Below are 23,013 nucleotides of genomic sequence, written 5' to 3' on the forward strand. Positions count from 1 at the left end.
TAAAAAATTGGGGCAGAGCACTACATTTCAGAATTACTTCCTGGCAAAGACCAATTTACATTATATATTTGTTAAGAAAATTTTTAAAAACACTTCTTTTCCATATAGAAATGTACTCAGTAGTCAAAAATTTGCTTCTGTATGCAGTCAACTTGATTTAGCCCAAATATAATAGGAGCAAAGTATAAAGAGGTTAGTGAAATACAGTGTGAGGATGGTAGGTACCTTATTTCTTGCAGGAAGACTGATATAACCTTTTTTATTCTAATTAAAAAAGTATTCTAATAATTGTTTTACAATTGTAGTAAAGATCTATATATCCTGCCTTTGAAGTTCAAGAAGGTGACATTTCACCCTAAAGTGATATGAATCAAGTGTTGCATTTGACCTGCTTTTAATAAAATTAATTCTGTTTTGCTTTTAGGCCGGGAGTTTGCCTTGTTGTTTCTGGCCCAGGTCTCATCCATGCTTTGGGTGGTATGGCAAATGCAAACATGAACTGTTGGTAATTACTTAAAACATTTTCTTAAAAATCTCAATGCATGATTTTACCTAGTGGAGCAACCACTGATCTGTGGTGGGAAGACCAGGGGTCAGGTGCTTAAGGAAATGGCTTAGTGAAAAATTAAGAGAGTTAGGAAGAAAATAAGAAAAAAACCATCAACAGCTCTTTTACCTAGAAAAAAAGACTATTAATATTTTGGAATAAATATGTGTATATTCCATATCTATCTATCTGTATATATGTATGTGTGAATGTGTGTATAAGTCTCTTTAAGTGAAGAACTGTTTATCAAAGATCCCAGTTCAATATGCAAGAATGTATTTAATTTTTCACCTTGTCTTGCATAACTAGCAGGACAATTGAAATCTTATATTTATTGAGTTGGCTTTATAAGTAGATTAGTTGCTCTTGCCCTTAATCCCATCTCTGGTTCTTTACTCATAAGATCATGTTAAAGGGGGATATGTTTTGATCAGTTCATAAAATGTTTAAATTTCCTGTGGGAAGGATATTGTTTTCTTTCTTGCCATGTGTTTCCTACTTTTTAGGGTTTGACTTCTTTTCTTTCGTCCTTCCTACACTTTCTCTTTCTTATCTACTTTAGTATCTGATAATTTTTGAGTAACTTTAACTTTGCTGTATCTTTTTTTTTTTCTCCCCAAAGCATAAGAATTTTATTGCTGAGGAATTTTTGTCATTCTGCCATTTCCAAATAGACTCATTTAGGAAAGTGTGACAAAAGTTTTTTTCTCCTCTTAATTTCAAGAATAATAGGAAGGGCATAACAATTCATTTTACATCATCACACCCAGAGGTTTAGAATCAGTATCCAAAAGAGGCAAGGGAGAGAGGGGCATGGAGGAAAAATATTTACCACAAATTACAGATTTTTCCAAAATTGAGGAAGTGTTCTCTCACACCAAGTTGTTTCCTAAATCTTTCTAAATTGGCAGTTTTTAAGGGAAAATGTAATTCTCTCTCTTTCTCTCTTTTTTAACATTCATTGAGTGTTTATTATTTATTGGGTACTTGCTGAGTACTGTACATGTTGATCTCATTTGTAATTCTCTTTTAAAAAAATTAATATTTCAGGCCCTTGATTGTGATTGGTGGTTCCTCTGAAAGAAGTCAGGAAACAATGGGGGCCTTCCAGGAGTTTCCTCAGGTACCCAACTCTAAGATCTTCCCTCTATCATTTTAGTAACGTAAGTATACTCCATTAAGATTTATGGAGAAGAAATTAAAACTCCTGTCTGCAAAATAAACAATTAAAATAAAAGTACCTGAGATATTTTAAAGGTAATTTTCCTCAACTACAAGAAACTCTCAGTGTGGTTATTAAGAAAGCTTAGGCTCTGTTTAGGAGCAATCTTCCAAGAAATACACCTTTTTGACAGAAATTTAAACTCTGAAAATAATCTCTTCAAAGAGTCAAGAAAATGCAGGAATAAAAATGGCTTGGGACTATCAGACTTTGAGGAAGAGAAAAGTTGAGAGGAAAACTCCTACTCATACCTGTGGGACTAAGACTACCAACTGTTAAGTAGATTTTATATCAAAAAGTATTAAGAGAAACAGTTTCTATTGAATATACAATGCTTCAAAGTACATTAAACAGTGAAAAATTAACACTACTGAATTTATGTCAAACAGCATAACAACAAAATATATAACAGGAAAACTGGCAGAAATGTAAAAATAGATTATTATTGTAATGAGATATAATAGATGAAGTTGTGTATTCCTGGCTTTAGAATTTCTGGGTCCAAGGATATACTTACTTACATTTTTAGGAGACCTTGTCAGCTTCCCTTCCTATTTATATTCTCACCAGAGTTTATGAGAGTGCCTGTTTTCTTGTATTATGATAGATGCTGGGTATTATCTAACTTTTTTATTTTTGCCAATCTAAGAAATGAAAATTGTGTCTTGTTTTGATTTTCTTCCTGAATCACACCAAGGCAGAGATTTGGTTGTACTTTGAATAGGCTTTTTTTTTTTTAAGACGATGTTGGGGGTAGGAGTTTATTAATTTATTTATTTATTTTTGGCTGTGTTGGGTCTTCGTTTCTGTGCGAGGGCTTTCTCTAGTTGTGGTGAGCGGGGGCCACTTTTCATTGCGGTGCATGGGCCTCTCACTATCGCGGCCTCTCTTCTTGCGGAGCACAGGCTCCAGACGCGCAGGCTCAGTAGTTGTGGCTCACAGGCCTAGTTGCTCTGCGGCATGTGGGATCCTCCCAGATTAGGATTCGAACCCGTGTCCCCTGCATTAGCAGGCAGATTCTCAACCACTGCACCACCAGGGAAGCCCCTGAATAGGCTTTTAAGAAGCAATCTAGGTAATGCATTTTTCTCCATCTTGCCTCTAAACATAATAGAAAGTAATGGTTTAACATTTTGTCATCTTTCAGAAGAGTAATATGATACATGAGCTGAATTTTAAGTGATTTTCTTTTCGCATATAGGTTGAAGCTTGTAGATTATATAGCAAGTTCTCTGCCCGGCCAAGTAGCATAGAAGCTATTCCCTCTATTATCGAAAAGGTACAGTATTTAATTACAAGCTCTCCAAGTCAGCTGGTTTTTCTCAATTGCTTATTACCTGTGTTACTTTTATTCTCCATAGAATGAGTAGCAATTTGGAATATATTCAGGCAGTTAGCAATGATATTGATAAATAGCTATGTACATTTTAATATTCACTGTCATTAACTTAATTAAAGAAACCGATAAAATAAATTATTTTGGAAAAAATTTCCCCTCTACTTTAGTTTTTAAAATTTTTTTAAATTATGGAAAAATAAAAAGAAGGATATAATGAAACCCTGGGTACCCTTTCTCTTATACTTTTGCAAGATTATTTTTGAAAATAATACTTATATTATTAAGTATTATTACTTAAATTTTTGAAAATTAGTACTTATTACTTAAATTATTTAAGTATTATTACTTAAATTTACTTTAAGTTTTTGAAAATTAGTACTTCTATTAGTATTAATGTAAGACCATCTCTTAGTTGATTAAACAACGTATTATAAGTTAGTTTTATATGTGAAGTTATATTTAAGCTGTTTCAAAAACCATGTGTTACAGAAACCATTTGATACATGTTACAACATCACAGTTTCTGAAACCTTTGCTAAATCATTAGGATTAGGAAGCAGGTGAAAGTAATGTTATAAAGTAAAGACTTGGAAGGCAGAACCTTGTAGATAATTTCTAGGACTAAAGTGTAATAGAAAATGAATTTTAAAGCCCTAAGTGTGTATTTTTTTCTTATCTCTCCCCTTTTAAACAAAAATATCTTTTAAAATATATAGAATCAATAGAGGGCATTTCAATGTAATTAAAATTGGTTACTTCTAAGGATGTTGCATCAACTAAGGATGTTGAGAAAAATCAAAATAGTGTTCATTTCACAATTTTAAATTATCTTTGAGTGGAATGTGATAATAAGGATTGAGATTTTTAAAATATTTTCTTCCATTTGTAATGAACTTAGGCAGTGAGAAGCAGTATTTATGGTCGTCCAGGTGCTTGCTATGTTGACATACCTGCAGATTTTGTGAACCTCCAGGTGAATGTGAACTCTATAAGGTGAGTAATAGTTAACTGGAGTTCTTTCTTAATTGTGTTACCATAATGCTTACCTTTTAAAAAGAATTTACCTAGCAGTTTATAAGTTAATCTTCAATTTGTCTTAACTTTTGAAGATTTAGTAATTAAACTGAATCCTGGCCAAAGGGCTTAATTCTCTTAATTAAAATGGCATTATTTAGGAATTATTTTGGGGTTTAATTACTAAATCAAATACTTGGAGCTTCCCAAACTCCTCATTTGAAATTATTCTTTCAGTAACCATAAAAAACTAATCCTCATGTAGTATGGTTACTTAGAGTCTTCATGGTATAAACCAAGAGATGAAGTGACTATTGAAAAATAGTAATTTTCAAATAGTTCTAGTAAGAACTCAGCATAAAAAATTTCAGTCTGTCTCTGTGATTTAAAAATATTTCAACACCAGATGTTACTATGATTTGCCAAGTTCCCCTATTCCATAAATAAACACTGAGTGAACAATAAGTACAACAAACTGGTATCTAAGTCACTCCTGGTAAGGATGGGTACTTGGGTTACTGCATCACCCTGAGTACCATTTAGCGCATTCCTGCTGTCATGGACCTAGTGACTACAGAGAGACAGTGGGCATTTCTGTTCACTCAGGATACCAAGTAGAGGTTTCCATTTGGGAGAGTCAGACATCTATTCTTCATAATACCTGAACATGACAATCAAAATAATATTATTGGGGTTGGGGGGAGATGTGCCTTAGGTAAGTTAACTCTGTAAGCCTTCTTTAAAATTTTTGTAAAGATTTGGATGTCCTTTTTTGGTATTATATGCCCAAGTTTTGTACAGTATGATGTTTATTAATTAGGATAAATGAACTAAAACACTGAGGAGTTGGTGTCTAGAAATACTTAACTATGACAGTTTTAATATTTAATATTTCTTTCACTAATGCATATTGTGATACTAAAATATTGACTTACTCAATGAGTGGAAATATAGTGAGGTAGTTAAAAGCATGGACTTTGGAGACAGAAAAACCGATTTCAATCCAGTCTTTGCCACATGCCATCTGGGGACCCCAGGCAAGTTACCTACTTTTTGAGGTTTTTTTTTTCACAGTAGTGAAACAGAGATAATGGTAATACCTAATCTCATTATTTTGAAAATTAAATAAGGATAAATGGTACATAGTAGGTATGAAATATTAACTTTTAGTATTTTTTTTTATTATTACTACAACAACAACTACTACCACAGTGTGAAGCCATTAATTCAGATTTCCTGTCAGTGAATTGCTCCTTTGGTTGTTAAATGATCTTAGGGAATAAATATTAATTTACCAGGTATGATAAGGATATTATGGTTATATGGGAGAAAGTCCTTATCTTTTAATTTTTAAGTCTTGCTGTGGTAATCTACTGTCAAATGGTTTAGAAAGAAATGTGTATGTATATTTATGCGTGTATGTGTGAGGCAAATGTGGTAAAATATTAGTAGTTGAATTTACAGGGTGGGCATATGGAGTTTATTATACTATTTTTTCTACCTTTTTCTGTATTTGATATTTTCACAATAAAAAAGTTAAAAAGTTGGCCTCCTAATTAACAGAGCTCTTTATTTCCAGGTACATGGAGTGCTGCATGCCACCTCCTGTTAGTATGGCAGAAAGCTCTGCTGTATGTATGGCAGCATCTGTTATTAGGAATGCCAAACAGCCCCTTCTTATCATCGGGAAAGGTAGCATTGAATGGAACTCTAAATCTTGCTAGGCTTTCAAAAGAATGCTGATTCTGTTTAGAAATTGTCTTCATTATTTATTAGCATTGGCTCTAATGTTTGAAATTGGAATAAAAATTCTCTTTATTCATTTAGCATTATTTATTAGTTTTGAAATCAGAATTATTCTAGAATGCCTGGAATATCACCTATTACATTTCTTTCTTTTTTTGTAAATTTATTTAGTTTATTTATTTTTGGCTGCGTTGGGTCTTCGTTGCTGAATGTGGGCTTTCTCTAGTTGTGTCGAGCGGGGGTCGTTGTGGTGTACAGGCTTCTCATTGTGGTGGCTTCTCTAGTTGCAGATCATGGGCTCTTGGTGCATGGGCTTCAGTAGTTCTGGCACGTGGGCTCAGTAGTTGTGGCTCGTGGGCTCTAGGCACACAGGCTTAAGTGGTTGTGGCACACGGGCTTAGTTGCTCCTTGGCATGTGGGATCTTCCCAGACCAGGGATCGAACCCGTGTCCCCTGCATTGGCAGGCGGATTCTTAACCACTGCACCACCAGGGAAGTCCCTATTACATTTCTTATGAATAAAATGTGTTTCTTTCCATTATGAAGATTACACATGAATATTATTAAAAATTTGGAAAATCCAGTAGATTAGAAAGAAGAAATCCCTTCATCCAAAGAAGATCATTTTAACATGTAGTACTTTTGTATTCCATTTTGCATGTATATTTTATACCTTGTGATCATACTGTATAGACAGTTTTTTATTTATTTATTTTTTGTGGTATACGGGCCTCTCACTGTTGTGGGCTCTCCCGTTGTGGAGCACAGGCTCCGGACGCGCAGGCTCAGCGGCCATGGCTCACAGGCCTAGCCGCTCCGCGGCATGTGGGATCTTCCTGGACCGGGACACGAACCCGTGTCCCCTGCATCGGCAGATGGACTCTCAACCACTGTGCCATCAGGGAAGCCCTAGACAGTTTTTTTTAAGTATACAATCTAATATCTTTTGGTATATTTACAAAGTTGTGCATCCATCACCACAATCAATTTTAGAATATCGTTATTACCCTCTCCCAAATCCCACATCCCTTAGCTGTCACCCCAAACCTCCTTAGCCCTCTGCCCCAGGCGACCGTGAATCTATTTTCTGTCTCTATAGATTTGCCTATTTGGACACTTCTTTTAAATAGAATCATATAATGTATGGTCCTTTGTGACTGACGTTTTTGATTTAGCGTAATGTTTTCAAGGTTCATCCACGTTGTAGCATGTATCAGTACATCATTTCTTTTTATTGCTGAATAATAATGATAATATATTTACTATAATTATATATAATATAATAAATATAATTCATAGTTACTATTGTTATTATTCCATTGTATGGACATACCACATTTAATTTAATCCATTCATAGTTGATGGACATTCGGGATGTTTCCACTTTTGAACTACTGTGAAAAATGTTGCTATGAACATTCATGTACAAATGTTTGTGTGGATGTATGTTTTCAGTTCTCTTCAGTACGTACCTAGGAGTGGGATTGCTGGGTCAAATGGCCACTCTATTAGACAGTTTCGTATTATACTTAGTTCATTTAATGCTAGAATAACATGTTCTCATGGTGTTAAATTTTCTTCCCAAATATAATTTTTAATGTCCATTCATGTATATACTAATACTTTGCTGGCAAATATTTAAATCTTTGCCAGTTTTTGTTTGTGTTTAGAATAGCTGCAACAGACTCGTTTGTACTTAAAGCTTTTTCCATATTTAGAATATAAGATAGATTCCCAGAAAGAAAATTAATTAAATTAAAATGTATTCATATTTTAAGGCCTTTGGAACATATTGTCCAATTGCTTTCTCCCAAGGTATTGTACCAGTTTATACACATGTCAGCAATTTATTATAGTATCCATTATATGTTCTAGACCTAAAGGGGCTATGAATCATCTATGACCATGCTAGTCATTTATCAACTACAGGAGGTAACTACATAGAAATTAAAAACAGTTTTAGTAAAAATGGTGGACAACAGAAAAAAATTGAAGTCAGAGCTGAGTTGTGTACAGCTATGTGATATATTAGCTCTGTGACCTTGGCAAAAACTGCTTTGAGTCTCAGTTACCTCACTTGTAAAATAGAGATTAGCTACCTCAACAGTACTGTTAAAATTAAACAACAAAATAATAGAAAGAGCTCAGTGGATGCTAGTTTTTGTACTTCCTTCAACCACCATTTAATGAGTCCTTATGATAAGGCAGGGATTATAGAAAACATTTGTGGGATATATAGAGAAATAATGGTTCCTACTTATAAGTAGACAGACCTGGTCACAAATAAGTGAGGTGTGTGTAGAGAGCTGAGGTGGATTCCCAGGGGAAGCAGCAACAATGTTCTTGTGTAGGTGGTGTGGAAAGACCGTTCAGAAGAGATGATGCTGTAGCCACCCCTTGAAATAATGGGTGACTGGTCACTGAGTGGACACAGAGAACCCACGCATTCCAGGAAGAGGGAACTGAATGGACAAATATTGAGGCAAGAAGGAGAATATAAGGAAACTTTCTGGATTAAAAAAAAGGGATTATTTTTCATCCTACATGGATGACAAAAGATTCTAAGGTAGTTTTATAGTGGGGAGCATTAAATTGAATCTGAACATACTATACTATTTACTGAGACTCAGTAGAGAATTATAACTTCTGGATATGGAGTAATATTCTACTAACCCTGAGAAAAAGCATAAAGTTAAATAGCTAAAACGATGGCCTTGATGACATTAGAAACGAAATCATTTCTTTTTTTTTAAACATATTTATTGGAGTATAATTGCTTTACAATGGTGTGTTAGTTTCTGCTTTATAACAAAGTGAATCAGTTATACATATACATATGTTCCCATATCTCTTCCCTCTTGCATCTCCCTCGAAATCATTTCTATATTCAAACAGTAAGTTGTTTTCAGTGCCATTGAGGGCATAAAGCATATGGTTATTCTGCAGGCACACAACTGTAAAAACAAATGATGTGACCCATTCGAGTTAGTCCGGTTGTGATCACAGGATTATAGAGCCTATGAAGCGATCCACAGAGCTTTAGAAATGTAGACCCCTTGTTAGAATTTCCATACACAGACTAGATGACGGTGCAGTCCTGGTTAGCTGGTGGTGGGGAGCAAAGTGTGAGGTTGCTCTTCCCTGTCAGGGCAGAGTCCTTCCTCTCCTACCTGCACCTACCTGCACCTACCAGTAGATGTGTGTCCAGGGAATTGTGAGTAGTAATCCAGTAGGAAGGTAGCATAGAACTGACAATTAAGAGCAGCAAGAGATGTGAAGTGCAACTTTTGTTTAGGGGTAGACATCTTTCAGAATAATTGATAATATCACTTGGGGGGGAAATTAGAACTATTGCCTTCTTAAACATTTTAAAATACCAAAGATAAAAACCATAGTCACAGGACTTCCCTGGTGGTCCAGTGGTTAAGACTCTGTGCTTCCACTGCAGGGGCACAGGTTTGATCCCTGGTCGGAGAACTAAGATCCCACATGCCGCGCGGCATGGCCAAAAAACAAACAAAAACCATAGTCACAATTTGTTTTGAGTTTAAGCCCTGAGCAGGAGAATGTTTGAGAAGTTCTAAAAGCAATTTCACATGAACTATTTTAAGGGTCACAGTGTCTGGAGCTTAACTGACTTGTCCAATACATTTCAATTTCTTGTAGGTGCTGCTTATGCCCGTGCAGAGGAGAGTATCAGGAAGTTGGTGGAGCAATGTAAATTGCCATTTCTGCCCACCCCCATGGGAAAGGGTGTTATCCCTGATAACCATCCAAACTGTGTAGGTGCTGCCAGATCCAGGTACGTGGCGCTCCAGATTTTAAATACAATGGCTTGGCGGATTCCAGGCTAATTTAAATTGTTTTGTGACTTTAATGAATCTAGGAGAAGTTCTGAAAGAATCACGTAATTTTAAGCACATTTGTTTCTTTTCAGACTTTTCAACACTTTAAAGATGTTGTCCTCTATCTCCTGACTTTCATGGTTTCAGATGAGAAATCTGTAGTCATGAGAATCTCTGTCCACCGATGTAGTTGTCTTTCTGTGGCTCCTTCCAGAATTTTTTTTTATCTTTGTTTCTCAGCAGTTTGATTATGATGTGTCTGGACACGGTTTACTTTTAGTTTATCCTGTTTGGGGTTCTCTAATCTTCTTGAATCTGTACATTGATACCTTTCACCAAATTTGGAAAGTTTCTGGCCATTACTTCTTCAAATATTTTTTTCTACACCAATCTCTTTCTCCTTTCTGGAGTAACACAAATATTAGGCATGTTGATATTCTCCCATAGGTCCCTGAATAACTGTTTAATTCTTTTTACTCCTTTTGTCTACTTTATATGTTCTATTTCTCTGCTGAGAACGTTTATCTTCCCATTTATTTCAAGAGTATTTTTGTTTACCTTATGGAACATAGTTATAATAGCTGATTTAAAGTATGTGTTTACTGATTCTAACATCTGGGTCATCAGTACAATTGGCATCTATTCATTATATTCTCTTTTGAAATTGGAATTTTTCTGGTTCTTTGTGTTTTGAGTAGTTTTGGATTGTATCCTAGAATTTTGAATACTGTGTTGTGAGATTCTAGGTCATACCAAAATCCTCTGTAGAATGCTGATTTTGTTTGTTTGTTTTAAGCAAGCAGTTAGCTTGGTTAGATTCAGAGTGCAGGTTCTGACTCACTCACTGTGAGCATGGTTCCAGGGTCAGTTGATTTCCAAAGCCTTTGCTATGCTCCTTTGGGTCTGTCCACACATGCCCAGCCCAGGGGTGAGCCCCAGCCCCAGTTCTGGATACAAACATGCTGGTTCATATCCAGAACTAGGGATTCCTTTTCTCTCTTAAGACATAGCCCACCCATTTCCCAGAGTCCCTTTTCCTGGCCCTTGCTGCTACCTTATCGTACCACACAACAGGTGCTGCCTTTGAGGCAAAGTGGCAGGAAAAAAAAGAAAGATGAAAAATAAGGGGGATGCCCCCATACTCTCCAGACCACAGGGGCCCCTTTTCCCAGTTCCTCTTGCCTGAAAAATGAAGTTTCTCTTGGGATTTTAGCTGCTTAGGACTTACCACAATGCCGCTGCGCTGCCCTCAGAGCACAGCTGTGAGAGAGAAATAGAGAAAAAGAAAATTTTGGAGCTTTCCCCCCATGCTCTCAGGCATGTGATCTTCTGGCCCAAAAGACACGGTTTCTCTCCAAGTTTTTGCTTTCCTTTAGTTCTGCAACTAGGACTGCTCTGAATCAAAGCGAAGAGATAAAAGAGGGGAAAACCTTAAAAACTCACCGCCTGCATGGGTCACTTCTTTGATCTCTTCCCAGTCCACCTACTGTTGTTTACTTTTCAGAAGCCTCAGGTAGTTGCTTTTTATACTTGGTTCAGAGTTTCCACTGTATCAGTGGGAGAGCTCGGCTGGAGTGGGATTACCCAGCCTTGGCTGGCACTGGAAGTCTCTTCTTAGATTTTTTTTTTTCTAATTGACTTCACCTCATTCTTTTTACGGTTGTTTTTTTTTTTTTTTTTGCCCTGCCACATGCGGCATCTTAGTCCCCAAGCAGGGATCAAACCCACACCCCCTGCAGTGGGAGCTTGGAGTCTTATCCACTGGACTGCCAGGGAAGCCCCTCTTCTTTTTAAATTTTTAAAACACACTTTCTGATAAACCATGTATTTTTTTCTTTTAATTTCTTTATTATGAAATATTATAAATATACAAATGAGAGAGTAATTCAATGAGCACTATGTAACCACCACTCAACTTTATCAAATATAATATTAAGTAGTATGTTGTTGCTTTAAGGTTTTTTTTTTAAGAAACAAAAAATTACAGATTTGTTTGTAGTCCCTGCATACCTTACCTGATCCCACTTCCTCCCTCCCTCTCCACAGTTTACCACTGTTCTACATTTGGTAATTTTCATGTTGTCATGCACACACTAAATTAATTTTGAGGGGTTTTTAAATGTCATGTTTGCTGTTCAATCTTTAATGTTGCTCATTTAATGCTATTTTAATAAGATTATATGTTTACTTTTTTCATATTAGTATACATTGTACAGTAGCCAAATTAATTATTACACTGTTTTTTTCTTTTAATATACTTTAACTTGGGTTGAGCTGAAGTTTATCTTCATTCCTGTTGAATTTTAAGAAGATAATATTGATGACATTAATAATATAAAAAAGGTTGTAAGGGGCTGTAAATAATTGTATCAACAATTTCAAGGGTTTTGGAATATCTATAAGCAAATCTGTCCTTCCATTTTCAGGTTTTTTTTGTTTTTTTGGGGTTTTTTTTGTGGTACGTGGGCCTCTCACTGTTGTGGCCTCTCCCGTTGCGGAGCACAGGCTCCGGATGCACAGGCTCAGTGGCCATGGCTCACGGGCCCAACCGCTCCGCAGCATGTAGGATCTTCCCGGACCGAGACACGAACCCATGTCCCCTGCATTGGCAGGCGGACTCTCAACCACTGCCACCAGGGAAGCCCCCATTTTCAGTTTTTATCTGTTAGTTAAATTGGGTCCCACAGGACCAAAACAGTATATGAGGATAGCTTTTTTGACTATATAGTTGAAATAATAACTGAATTTCTCTGAAAAATAGCATAAGCCACTGCAGAAGATAAAAGCAAAAAAAAAAAAAAAAACAAAACAGATCCTCTTTGGGCAAAAGATAAGAAAAATGGGAAATAGCCAAGAAGTAGAAAAAAGAAAACCCACGGCAGTTATTATAATAAAAATTATCCTGGAAAAAGGCATGACATTTCAATTGGATCAATAATAATGACAGTTGTATGCGTCATTAGAGCCACATCTGAAACAAAATGATACAGTGTAAAAGCAAGCAAAGATGTATGCGGTAAACAAAAGGAAAGCAAGGGTTATTAATATCAGAGTAGATATCAAAGTAAATATCAAAAAATTGAAGTTATATTGACAAAAATACTAAGATATATAAAACTGTTAGAAATATACTTGGTGTAATATTTTTTTAAAGCAGTTGGGGAAAGTGAATCAATCATCATAAAAATACCTGCTTCAAGGAATCAATATGAAGTATATATTAAGATTCAAATAAAGATGTGCAACCCAGTACTGTTACTAACAAAGAAAAATACCCAGCATTTGAGAAGAGGTGAAATAAATTTGTGTTCAACAAAATATGTAGCCTTTAAAATTTGTATTTAAGAAGAACTTAATGATAAAGGAAAACATTTATGATAAGCAAAAGCGCATGAGACATTTAGTGTATAAGCTCAACTATATAAAAATACACATGCATAGAAAAAAAGACTAGATGAAATTATGCCAGGATATTAATAATAGTTTATAAGTTGATAGTATTATTGGGAAATTTTGGCTTTTTCTTTATACTTTTCTGCTTTTTCCAGATTATCTACAGTATACTTATATTAATTTTTCTAATGATAAAAAAGTAATAAATGCTATAGAGTATAGATAAAGTCTTATGGTAGTATTTTCTACTTATTTCATCTTTTGGATTACCATTTAAATAGAATGGCTTCATAAATTATTTCAGTTTGAAAGATCAAATTTACCATATAAGCTGATTCTCAAGAACAGTGCAAGATCCAAAATTTAGACTTTTCCAAATACTTTAGAATAATTCAAATAAGAATGTAGATATCCCTTTTGTTATATCAGATTTTTCTTTTTAATAGGGCTTTGCAATTTGCTGATGTAATTGTGTTACTTGGTGCCAGATTAAATTGGATTTTACATTTTGGACTGCCTCCAAGATATCAGCCAGATGTGAAGTTTATCCAGGTACTCAGAGGAGAGATTAATTGATTGATTGATTGATTTTTGGCTGCGTTGGGTCTTCATTGCTGCACTTGGGCTTTCTCTAGTTGCGGTGAGCGGGGGCTACTCTTCATTGCAGTGCACGGGCTGCTCTTCATTGCGGTGCGCGGGCTTCTCATTGCAGTGGCTTCTCTTGTCGTGGAGCACAGGCTCTAGGCGCACAGGCTTCAGGAGTTGTTGTACGCAGGCTCAGTAGTTGTGGCTCGCAGGCTCTAGAGCTCAGGCTCATTAGTTGTGGCACATGGGCTTAGTTGCTCCTTGGCATGTGGGATCTTCCCGGACCAGGGCTCAAACCCACGTCCCCTATATTGGCAGGCAGATTCTTAACCACTGTGCCACCAGGGAAGTCCTAAGAAGAGAGATTTAAAATCAGAGCTATGTGTAGTTTATTGTTCTCTCAGCCATTATCAGCTCCACTTTCTTCTCGGCTTTTGTAAAGAACTGTTTCTCTTTTTACAAAAGTAGAATTTTATAAATTGTCTGGCATAATTACAGGTACCAAAGTAAGCTGCCTTTTCAAGCCTATGAAACATAATGTACCACTTTACTGCTAACCAGAAAACCTTTCAAAATCAAGTTTTCAATAGTTTAAAAAGCATAATTTGGCTCTCCTTCATAGTTCAAGTATATTTAAAGGTAGACAAAAGAGGTTCAAGTAGGAGGTAGATTAGAACAAAACATTCAGCATTGTTAGGGATCAAGTTATTCTTTTAGATTCCAAAACCGTCAAACACCCTTTGGATGGAAATATCTAAACAATGGTGCTAAAACTGTGTGTTTGGAATAAGCTCTTGTATCTTTATGACCCCTCTTTATAAACCAGTTTCCTTACTGATGTGAAAGGTACTTCCCAGAAACCTGTTTGCCCTACACAGATTGTGTAAAGGTATTTTAATGGCCTCACTGCAATTGCTGTCTTCTCCCTGCTTACCTTTTACTTCCTAAGTCAACTTCTAATAGGGGCCATTGAAAACTAAAACCACAAACAAGCAAGACCTGGATTGTACTGGAAGATGCTGCCTCTTGATTACAGAATGAAGTGCATCCCCTTTGGGGTGCCTAAATTACTTTTCCTCAAGAAGCTGTTTTCACTTGCCCATGGCCATCCAGAAATGGAGCTTCTGAGTAAATAGGATGAAATCATGCCGTTCCCTGGGAGTGGGTCTCAAAATGTGGTTCCTGGACCAGCAGCATCAGCACCTCCTGGGAAACCTGTTAGAAATGTATATTTTTGGGCCCCACCCCAGACCTCTTGAGGTCAGAAACTCTGAGGTGGATTCTTGCAGTCCGTGGCTTAACAGGCCTACCGGGAGGTTCTGATGTATGCTGAAATTTGAGAACTCCTGCTCTGAATAAGAATTCCAGGGTAATTAAATAGAACCTTATTATTCGTTACATTCAAAACTGTAATTGATCAAGTCAAATGCATTCCTGTGAGTATAGTGGAACAATAGTAAAGTTCTACAGAGTAGATTTTTTTTTTAATTTTTATTTATTTATTTTTGGCTGTGTTGGGTCTTTGTTGCTGCACACGGGCTTTCTGTAGTTGCGGCGAGCGGGGGCTACTCTTCGTTGCGGCGTGCGGGCTTCTCACTGCGGTGGCTTCTCATTGCAGAGCACAGGCTCTAGGCACGCGGGCTTCAGTAGGTGTGGCACACAGGCTCAGTAGTTGTGGCACGTGGGCTCAGTAGTTGTGGCTCATGGGCTCTAGAGCGCAGGATCAGTAGTTGTGCCCCACGGGCTTAGTTGCTCCTTGGCATGTGGGATCTTCCCAGACCAGGGCTCGAACCCACATCCCCCTGCATTGGCAGGTGGATTCTTAACCACTGCACCACCAGGAAAGTCCCCGGAGTAGATTTTAAAATGAAGGAAGATAGTGAGGTTTCTTCTTTTTTAATGAACAATTACACAAGGTTTAATAAAATTTTAAATGTTCAAGCCTAACTGACACAGCAATTTTACTTGAAGTGATGATAGTGAGGTTTCTATACTAGCTATGATACTCATATAGTTCCGCGGATTTATACTTTTATCAAGGAACTTCTTGAATATCAAATCTTAATCTTATGTTTAACATCCACAGTCCATTTACTGTCTTAATTCTTAAAGATTTTTAAGAATAAACACAGTTTGTTCTTTAGCCTTGCCTCTTTTTTAGGTTGATATCTGTGCAGAAGAGTTGGGGAATAATGTAAGACCTGCTGTGACCTTGCTAGGAGACATAAATGCTGTCACTAAACAGGTGAGAGCTTTTGCCTGGGTTTTAGTTTATGTGGCTTGGTCTTTAGGGAAGTCAGTTCTTGAAAATGTTTAAATCTTGATTCACTTGGTGACAGGTCTATTAATATCTATTTTAAATAAAATTTATGATGTAAAGCTATTCTTAAATATAACTATGGAACTTGGTAAATCCAACTCCTTATGTATAGATAATTTGTATGTGGGTAAGTTAAGCATTTTTGAAAGGTGATCGAAAATTTAAAGGCATTCAGTCGGCAAACTGATTTCAGCTATCTGAAAGATTATAATACAGCTCCCAGAGGAACTGAACTTACAGCCAAGAAATGGCTTTATGTACTGGAAAAAATCTAACTTAGTATTTCTTTAGGCAATAAAGAGATTTTTACTCTTCAAACTGTAATCAGTGACTTATCCAGATTCTTATTATTTGTATATAATTTATACATTTCACTGTGACAGATAAAATATAGGCACATTTGTTACATGACTTTGGATACAAATTGGTATCATTATCATGATTATACAAAATTAGGATGTAATCCCCAATATTAAAACTCTCTGGAGCATTTGGTCTGTATCATGGGAATTCCTAGGTATTGGGGCTATGAGTCTTCTTGCAGGGGTTCTTTGGCAGGGTGATTTTCCTTCTGTTGTCAGAGGCAGAGGAAGGCTTACAAGCCCCCTTGCCTGTGAAGTATGGAGGGGGTTACAGTTCTGCTTTGTCTTGTGGGATCCCAATTTCTGGTAGAAGTCGTCACTGAACCAAGCAGAAGCTTTCCGTGGTACCTATTTATCTTCTATCAGTTGTTTACTGCCCAGAGGAAAAAGAGAGTATGAGTGATGTGAAAGGTAGGCTACTGTAGCTGTGTTGTCTTTTTTAGAAGAGATTTTTATGCTAATATGATTTATTTTCAAAAAGGAAAGAAAAAGTTTCTGCTTTTTAGCTTTTAGAACAATTTGATAAAACACCATGGCAGTATCCTCCTGAGAGCAAGTGGTGGAAAATTCTGAGAGAAAAAATGAAGAGCAATGAAGCTTTATCCAAGGTAATATGGGACCCACTGAAACTCAAGAATACTTCAGGGCCATGGTTCAGTTAGTTCTGTCATAGCATGACATTTGCATTCCTAAAATCATAACGTGTAAGATACACACACACACATTCATATATGTATTACAATAAATATGGCACCTGAAGTTTCTTGTGGAAGTGGGCATTGGAAAGGTTATAGCTCGTGAGTTACCGTGAAGCGGTGGAAAGAGGGGATCTGACATTGGACAGAGAGTCGTAAGAGCCAGTGTGGATGGGTGTGGCTCCTTGTCCTCAGTTTGACCTTGGCACCAAATCACAAGAGATCTTTTGGAACTTTAAATCCTGGGGCATGTTGGGGCATGTTTGTCCTGTAAGATGTAAGTCCACCAAGGCATGCATTTATAATAGATGTTTCATCAAAACTGAAAATTTGATCTAATGTATAGCCACCTTTTTCGTTTTTTTTTAATTTCCACTTTATTGAGGTATAATTTTTTTAATTAATTAATTTATTTATTTTTGGCCACGTTGGGTCTTTGTTGCTGTGCGTGGGGTTTCTCTAGTTGCGGTGAGTGGGGGCTACTCTTCGTTGTGGTGCACGGGCTTCTCATTGTGGTGGCTTCTCTTTGTTGCGGAGCAAGGGCTCTAGGTGCTTGGGCTTCAGTAGTTGTGGCACGTGGGCTCAGTAGTTGTGGCTCACGGACCCTAGAGCGCAGGCTCAGTAGTTGTGATGCACGGTCTTAGCTGCTCTGCGACATGTGGGATCTTCCCGGACCAGGGCTTAGAGCTGTGTTACCTGCACTGGCAGGCAGATTCTTAAGCACTGAGCCACCAGGGAAGTCCCTGTAGAGGTGTAATTGATGTATAAAATTGTAAGATATTTAAAGGTACATCATGGTGCATTGATAAACACACTGTGAAAGAGTTTGCCCCATCTAGTTAATTAACACATCCATCCCCTCACATTTATTTCATTTCATTTCATTTCATTTTATGTTAGTGAGACCATTTGTAGCTTTCTTTTTCAATTAACTTTTGTATCACTGCTGGAAATTCTTTTGCAACTTCCTTATCTGCACTCATGGCTCTGCCTGATAGCTGAAGGCTTTGAAATTTATAGTAATGTATGAAACTACCAAACCATCCACTGTTAGCACTAAAATGAGCCACTTCTGCAGGATTTGGCAATTTTTGTTTAAAGTCTTTGTATATGGATAGTGTTTTCTCTTTGATTGTGAGAAAGTTGTTCCTGATTTTTTTTTTAACATCTTTATTGGAGTATAATTGCTTTACAGTGGTGTGTTAGTTTCTTCTTTATAACAAAGTGAATCAATTATACATATACATATATCTCCGTATCTCTTCCCTCTTGTGTCTCCCTCCCTGCCACCCTCCCTATCTCACCCCTCTAGGTGGTCACAAAGCACCGAGCTGATCTCCCCGTGCTATGCAGCTGCTTCCCACTAGCAATCTATTTTACGTTTGGTAGTGTATATATGTCCATGCCACTCTCTCACTTTGTCCCAGCTTAACCTTACCCCTCCTGTATCCTCAAGTCCATTCTCTAGTAGGTTTGTGTCTTTATTCCCATCTTGCCCCTAGGTTCTTCATGACCATTTTTTTTTCCTTTTTTAGATTCCATGTATATGTGTTAGCATACGGTATTTGTCTTTCTCTTTCTGACTTACTTCACTCTCTGTGACAGACTCTAGGTCCAACCACCTCACTACAAATAACTCAATTTCGTTTCTTTTTATGGCTGAGTAATATTCCATTGTATATATGTGCCACATCTTCTTTATCCCTTCATCTGTTGATGGACACTTAGGTTACTTCCATGTCATGGCTATTGTAAATAGAGCTGCAATGATCATTTTGGTACATGACTCTTTTTGAATTATGGTTTCCTCAGGGTATATGCCCAGTAGTGGGATTGCTGGGTTGTATGATAGTTCTATTTTTAGTTTTTTAAGGAACCTCCATACTGTTCTCCATGGTGGCTGTATCAATTTACATTCCCACCAACAGTGCAAGAGGGTTCCCTTTTCTCCACACCCTCTCCAGCATTTATTGTTTGTAGATTTTTGGATGGTGGCTATTCTGACCGGTGTGAGATGATATCTCACTGTAGTTTTGATTTGCATTTCTCTAATAATTCATGATGTTGAGCATTCTTTCATGTGTTTGTTGGCAATCTGTATATCTTCTTTGGAGAAATGTCTGTTTAGGTCTTCTGCCCATTTTTGGATTGGGTTGTTTGCTTTTTTCATATTGAGCTGCATGAGCTGCTTGTAAATTTTGGAGATTAATCCTTTGTCAGTTGCTTCATATGCAAATATTTTCTCCCATTCTGAAAGTTGTCTTTTCGTTCTTGTTTATGGTTTCCTTTGCTGTGCAAAAGCTTTTAAGTTTCATTAGGTCCCATTTGTTTATTTTTGCTTTTATTTCCGTTTCTCTAGGAGGTGGGTCAAAAAGGATCGTGCTGTGATTTATGTCATAGAGTGTTCTGCCTATGTTTTCCTCTAAGAGTTTGATAGTGTCTGGCATTACATTTCGGTCTTTAATCCATTTTGAGCTTATTTTTGTGTATGGTGTTAGGGAGTGTTCTAATTTCATTCTTTTACATGTAGCTGTCCAATTTTCCCAGCACCACTTATTGAAGAGGCTGTCCTTTCTCCACTGTACATTCCTGCCTCCTTTATCAAAGATAAGGTGACCATATGTGTGTGGGTTTATCTCTGGGCTTTCTATCCTGTTCCATTGATCTATCTTTCTGTTTTTGTGCCAGTACCATACTGTCTTGATTACTGTAGCTTTGTAGTCTAGTCTGAAGTCAGGGAGCCTGATTCCTCCAGCTCCGTTTTTTATTCTCAAGATTGCTTTGGCTATTCGAGGTCTTTTGTGTTTCCATACAAATTGTGAAATTTTTTGTTCTAGTTCTGTGAAAAATGCCAGTGGTAGTTTGATAGGGATTGCACTGAATCTGTAGTTTGCTTTGGGTAATATAGTCATTTTCACAATGTTGATTCTTCCAATCCAAGAACGTGGTATATCTCTCCATCTCTTTGTATCATATTTAATTTATTTCATCAGTGTCTTATAATTTTCTGCATATAGGTCTTTTGTCTCCTTAGGTAGGTTTATTCCTAGATATTTTATTCTTTTTGTTGCAGTGGTAAATGGGAGTGTTTTCTTGATTTCACTTTCAGATTTTTCATCATTAGTGTATAGGAATGCAAGAGATTTCTGTGCATTAATTTTGTATCCTGCTACTTTACCAAATTCATTGATTAGCTGTAGTAGTTTTCTGGTAGCATCTGTAGGATTCTCTATGTATAGTATCATGTCATCTGCAAACAGTGACAGCTTTACTTCTTCTTTTCCGATTTGGATTCCTTTTGTTTCTTTTTCTTCTCTGATTGCTGTGGCTAAAACTTCCAAAATATGTTGAATAATAGTGGTGAGAGTGGGCAACCTTGTCTTGTTCCTGATCTTAGTGGAAATGCTTTCAGTTTTTCACCATTGAGGATGATGTTGGCTGTGGGTTTGTCATATATGGCCTTTATTATGTTGAGGAAAGTTCCCTCTATGCCTGCTTTCTGAAGGGTTTTTATCATAAATAGGCATTGAATTTTTTCACAAGCTTTTTCTGCATCTATTGAGATGATCATATGTTTTTTCTCCTTCAATTTGTTAATATGGTGTATCACATTGATTGATTTGCATATATTGAAGATTCCTGGGATAAACCCCACTTGATCATGGTGTATGATCCTTTTAATGTGCTGTTGGATTCTGTTTGCTAGTATTTTGTTGAGGATTTTGCATCTATGTTCATCAGTGATATTGGCCTGTAGTTTTCTTTATTTGTGAAATCTTTGTCTGGTTTTGATATCAAGGTGATGGTGGCCTCGTAGAATGAGTTTGGGAGGTTCCTCCCTCTGCTATATTTGGAAGAGTTTGAGAAGAATAGGTGTTAGCTCTTCTCTAAATGTTTGATAGAATTCGCCTGTGAAGCCATCTGGTCCTTGGCTTTTGTTTGTTGGAAGATTTTTTATCACAGTTTCAATTTCAGTGCTTGTGATTGGTCTGCTCATATTTTCTATTTCTTCCTGGTTCAGTCTCCACAGGTTGTGCATTTCTAAGAATTTGTCCATTTCTTGCAGTTTGTGCATTTTATTGGCATAGAGTTGCTTGTAGTAATCTCTCATGATCCTTTGTATTTCTGCAGTGTCAGTTGTTTCTTCTCCTTTTCATTTCTAATTCTGTTGATTTGAGTCTTCTCCCTTTTTTTCTTCATGAGTCTGGCTAATGGCTCATCAATTTTGTTTATCTTCTCAAAGAACCAGCTTTTATTTTTATTGATCTTTGCTATCATTTCCTTTATTTCTTTTTTCTTTGATTTCTGATCTGATCTTTATGATTTCTTTCCTTCTGCTAACTTTGGGGTTATCTGTTCTTCTGTCTCTAATTGCTTTAGGTGTAAGGTTAGGTTGTTTATTTGAGATGTTTCTTGTTTCTTGAGGTAAGATTGTATTGCTGTAAACTTACCTCTTAAAACTGCTTTTGCTGCATCCCGTAGGTTTTGGATGGTTGTGTTTTCATTGTCATTTGTCCCTAGGTATTTTTTAAATTTTCTCTCTGATTTTTTCAATGATCTCTTGGTTATTTAGTAGTGTATTGTTTACCCTCCATGTGTTTGTATTTTTTACAGATTTTTTCCTGGAATTGATATCTACTCTCATAACGTTGTGGTCAAAAAAGATACTTGATAAGATCTCAGTTTTCTTAAATTTACCAAGCTTGATTTGTGACCCAAGATATGATCTATCCTGGAGAATATTCCATGAGCACTTGAGAAGAAAGTGTATTCTGTTGTTTTTGGATGGAATGTCCTATAAATATCAATTAAGTCCATCGTGTTTAATGTATCATTTAAAGCTTGTGTTTCCTTATTTATTTTCATTTTGGGTGATCTGTCCATTAGTGAAAGTGGGGTGTTTATGTCTGCTACTATTATTGTGTTACTGTCAATTTCCCCTATTATGGCTGTTAGCATTTGCCTTGTGTATTGAGGTGCTCCTATGTTGGTTGCATAAATATTTACAATTGTTATATCTTCTTCTTGGATAGATCCCTTCATCATTATGTAGTGTCCTTCTTTGTCTCTTGTAATCGTCTTTATTTTGAAGTCTGTTTTGTCTGATATGAGAATTGCTACTCCAGCTTTCTTTTGATTTCCATTTTCATGGAATATCTTTTTCCATCCCCTCACTTTCAGTCTGTATGTGTCCCTAGGTCTGAAGTGGGTCTCTTGTAGACAGCATATATACAGGTCTTGTTTTTGTATCCATTCAGCCAGTCTGTTTCTTTTGGTTGGATCATTTAATCCATTTACACTTAAGGTAATTATCGATATGTATGTTCCTATTCCCATTTTCTTAATTGTTTGGGGTTTGTTATTTTAGGTCATTTCCTTCTCTTGTGTTTCCTGCCGAGAAGTTCCTTTAGCATTTGTTGTAAGGCTGGTTTTGGTGGTGCTGAATTCTCTTAGCTTTTGCTTGTCTGTAAAGGTTTTAATTTTTCCATCAAATCTGAATGAGATCCTTGCTGGGTAATCTTGGTTGTGGGTTTTTCTCCTTCATCACTTTAAATATGTCCTGCCACTCCCTTCTGGCTTGCAGAGTTTCTGCTGAAAGATCAGCTGTTAACCTTATGGGGATTCCCTTGTGTGTTATTTGTTGTTTTTCCCTTGCTGCTTTTAATATTTTTTCTTTGTATTTAGTTTTTGATAGTTTGATTAATATGTGTCTTGGCATGTTTCTCCTTGGATTTATGGGACTCTCTGTGCTTCCTGGACTTGATTAACTATTTCCTTTCCCATATTAGGGAAGTTTTCAACTATAATCTCTTCAAATATTTTCTCAGTCCTTTTCTTTTTCTCTTCTTCTTCTGGAACCCCTATAATTCGAATGTTGGTGCGTTTAATGTTGTCCCAGAGGTCTCCGAGACTGTCCTCAATTCTTTTCATTCTTTTTTCTTTAT

General features: G+C 36.6%; 1 protein-coding gene across 3 annotated transcripts in view; it reads left to right on the plus strand.

Annotated features, from left to right (window-relative positions):
* Nucleotides 1-23,013, plus strand: part of HACL1 (2-hydroxyacyl-CoA lyase 1) — a 46,901-nt gene that overhangs the window by 3,576 nt on the left and 20,312 nt on the right. For 2 of the 3 annotated variants that reach the window (XM_027086578.1, XM_027086576.1), the window contains exons 4-12: nucleotides 425-505; nucleotides 1,598-1,670; nucleotides 2,971-3,048; nucleotides 4,007-4,101; nucleotides 5,702-5,814; nucleotides 9,535-9,670; nucleotides 13,553-13,658; nucleotides 15,853-15,936; nucleotides 16,880-16,981. In XM_027086578.1, coding sequence (XP_026942379.1) covers nucleotides 425-505; nucleotides 1,598-1,670; nucleotides 2,971-3,048; nucleotides 4,007-4,101; nucleotides 5,702-5,814; nucleotides 9,535-9,670; nucleotides 13,553-13,658; nucleotides 15,853-15,936; nucleotides 16,880-16,981 — 868 coding nt within the window. The remainder of the gene's footprint in view (nucleotides 1-424; nucleotides 506-1,597; nucleotides 1,671-2,970; nucleotides 3,049-4,006; nucleotides 4,102-5,701; nucleotides 5,815-9,534; nucleotides 9,671-13,552; nucleotides 13,659-15,852; nucleotides 15,937-16,879; nucleotides 16,982-23,013) is intronic. The other variant, XM_027086579.1, reaches the window with a different exon arrangement.

Source organism: Aethalodelphis obliquidens, unplaced genomic scaffold (assembly GCF_003676395.1).
Source record: "Aethalodelphis obliquidens isolate GAN/ISIS:26980383/991018 unplaced genomic scaffold, ASM367639v1 scaffold56, whole genome shotgun sequence".
Taxonomy (NCBI): domain Eukaryota; kingdom Metazoa; phylum Chordata; class Mammalia; order Artiodactyla; family Delphinidae; genus Aethalodelphis; species Aethalodelphis obliquidens.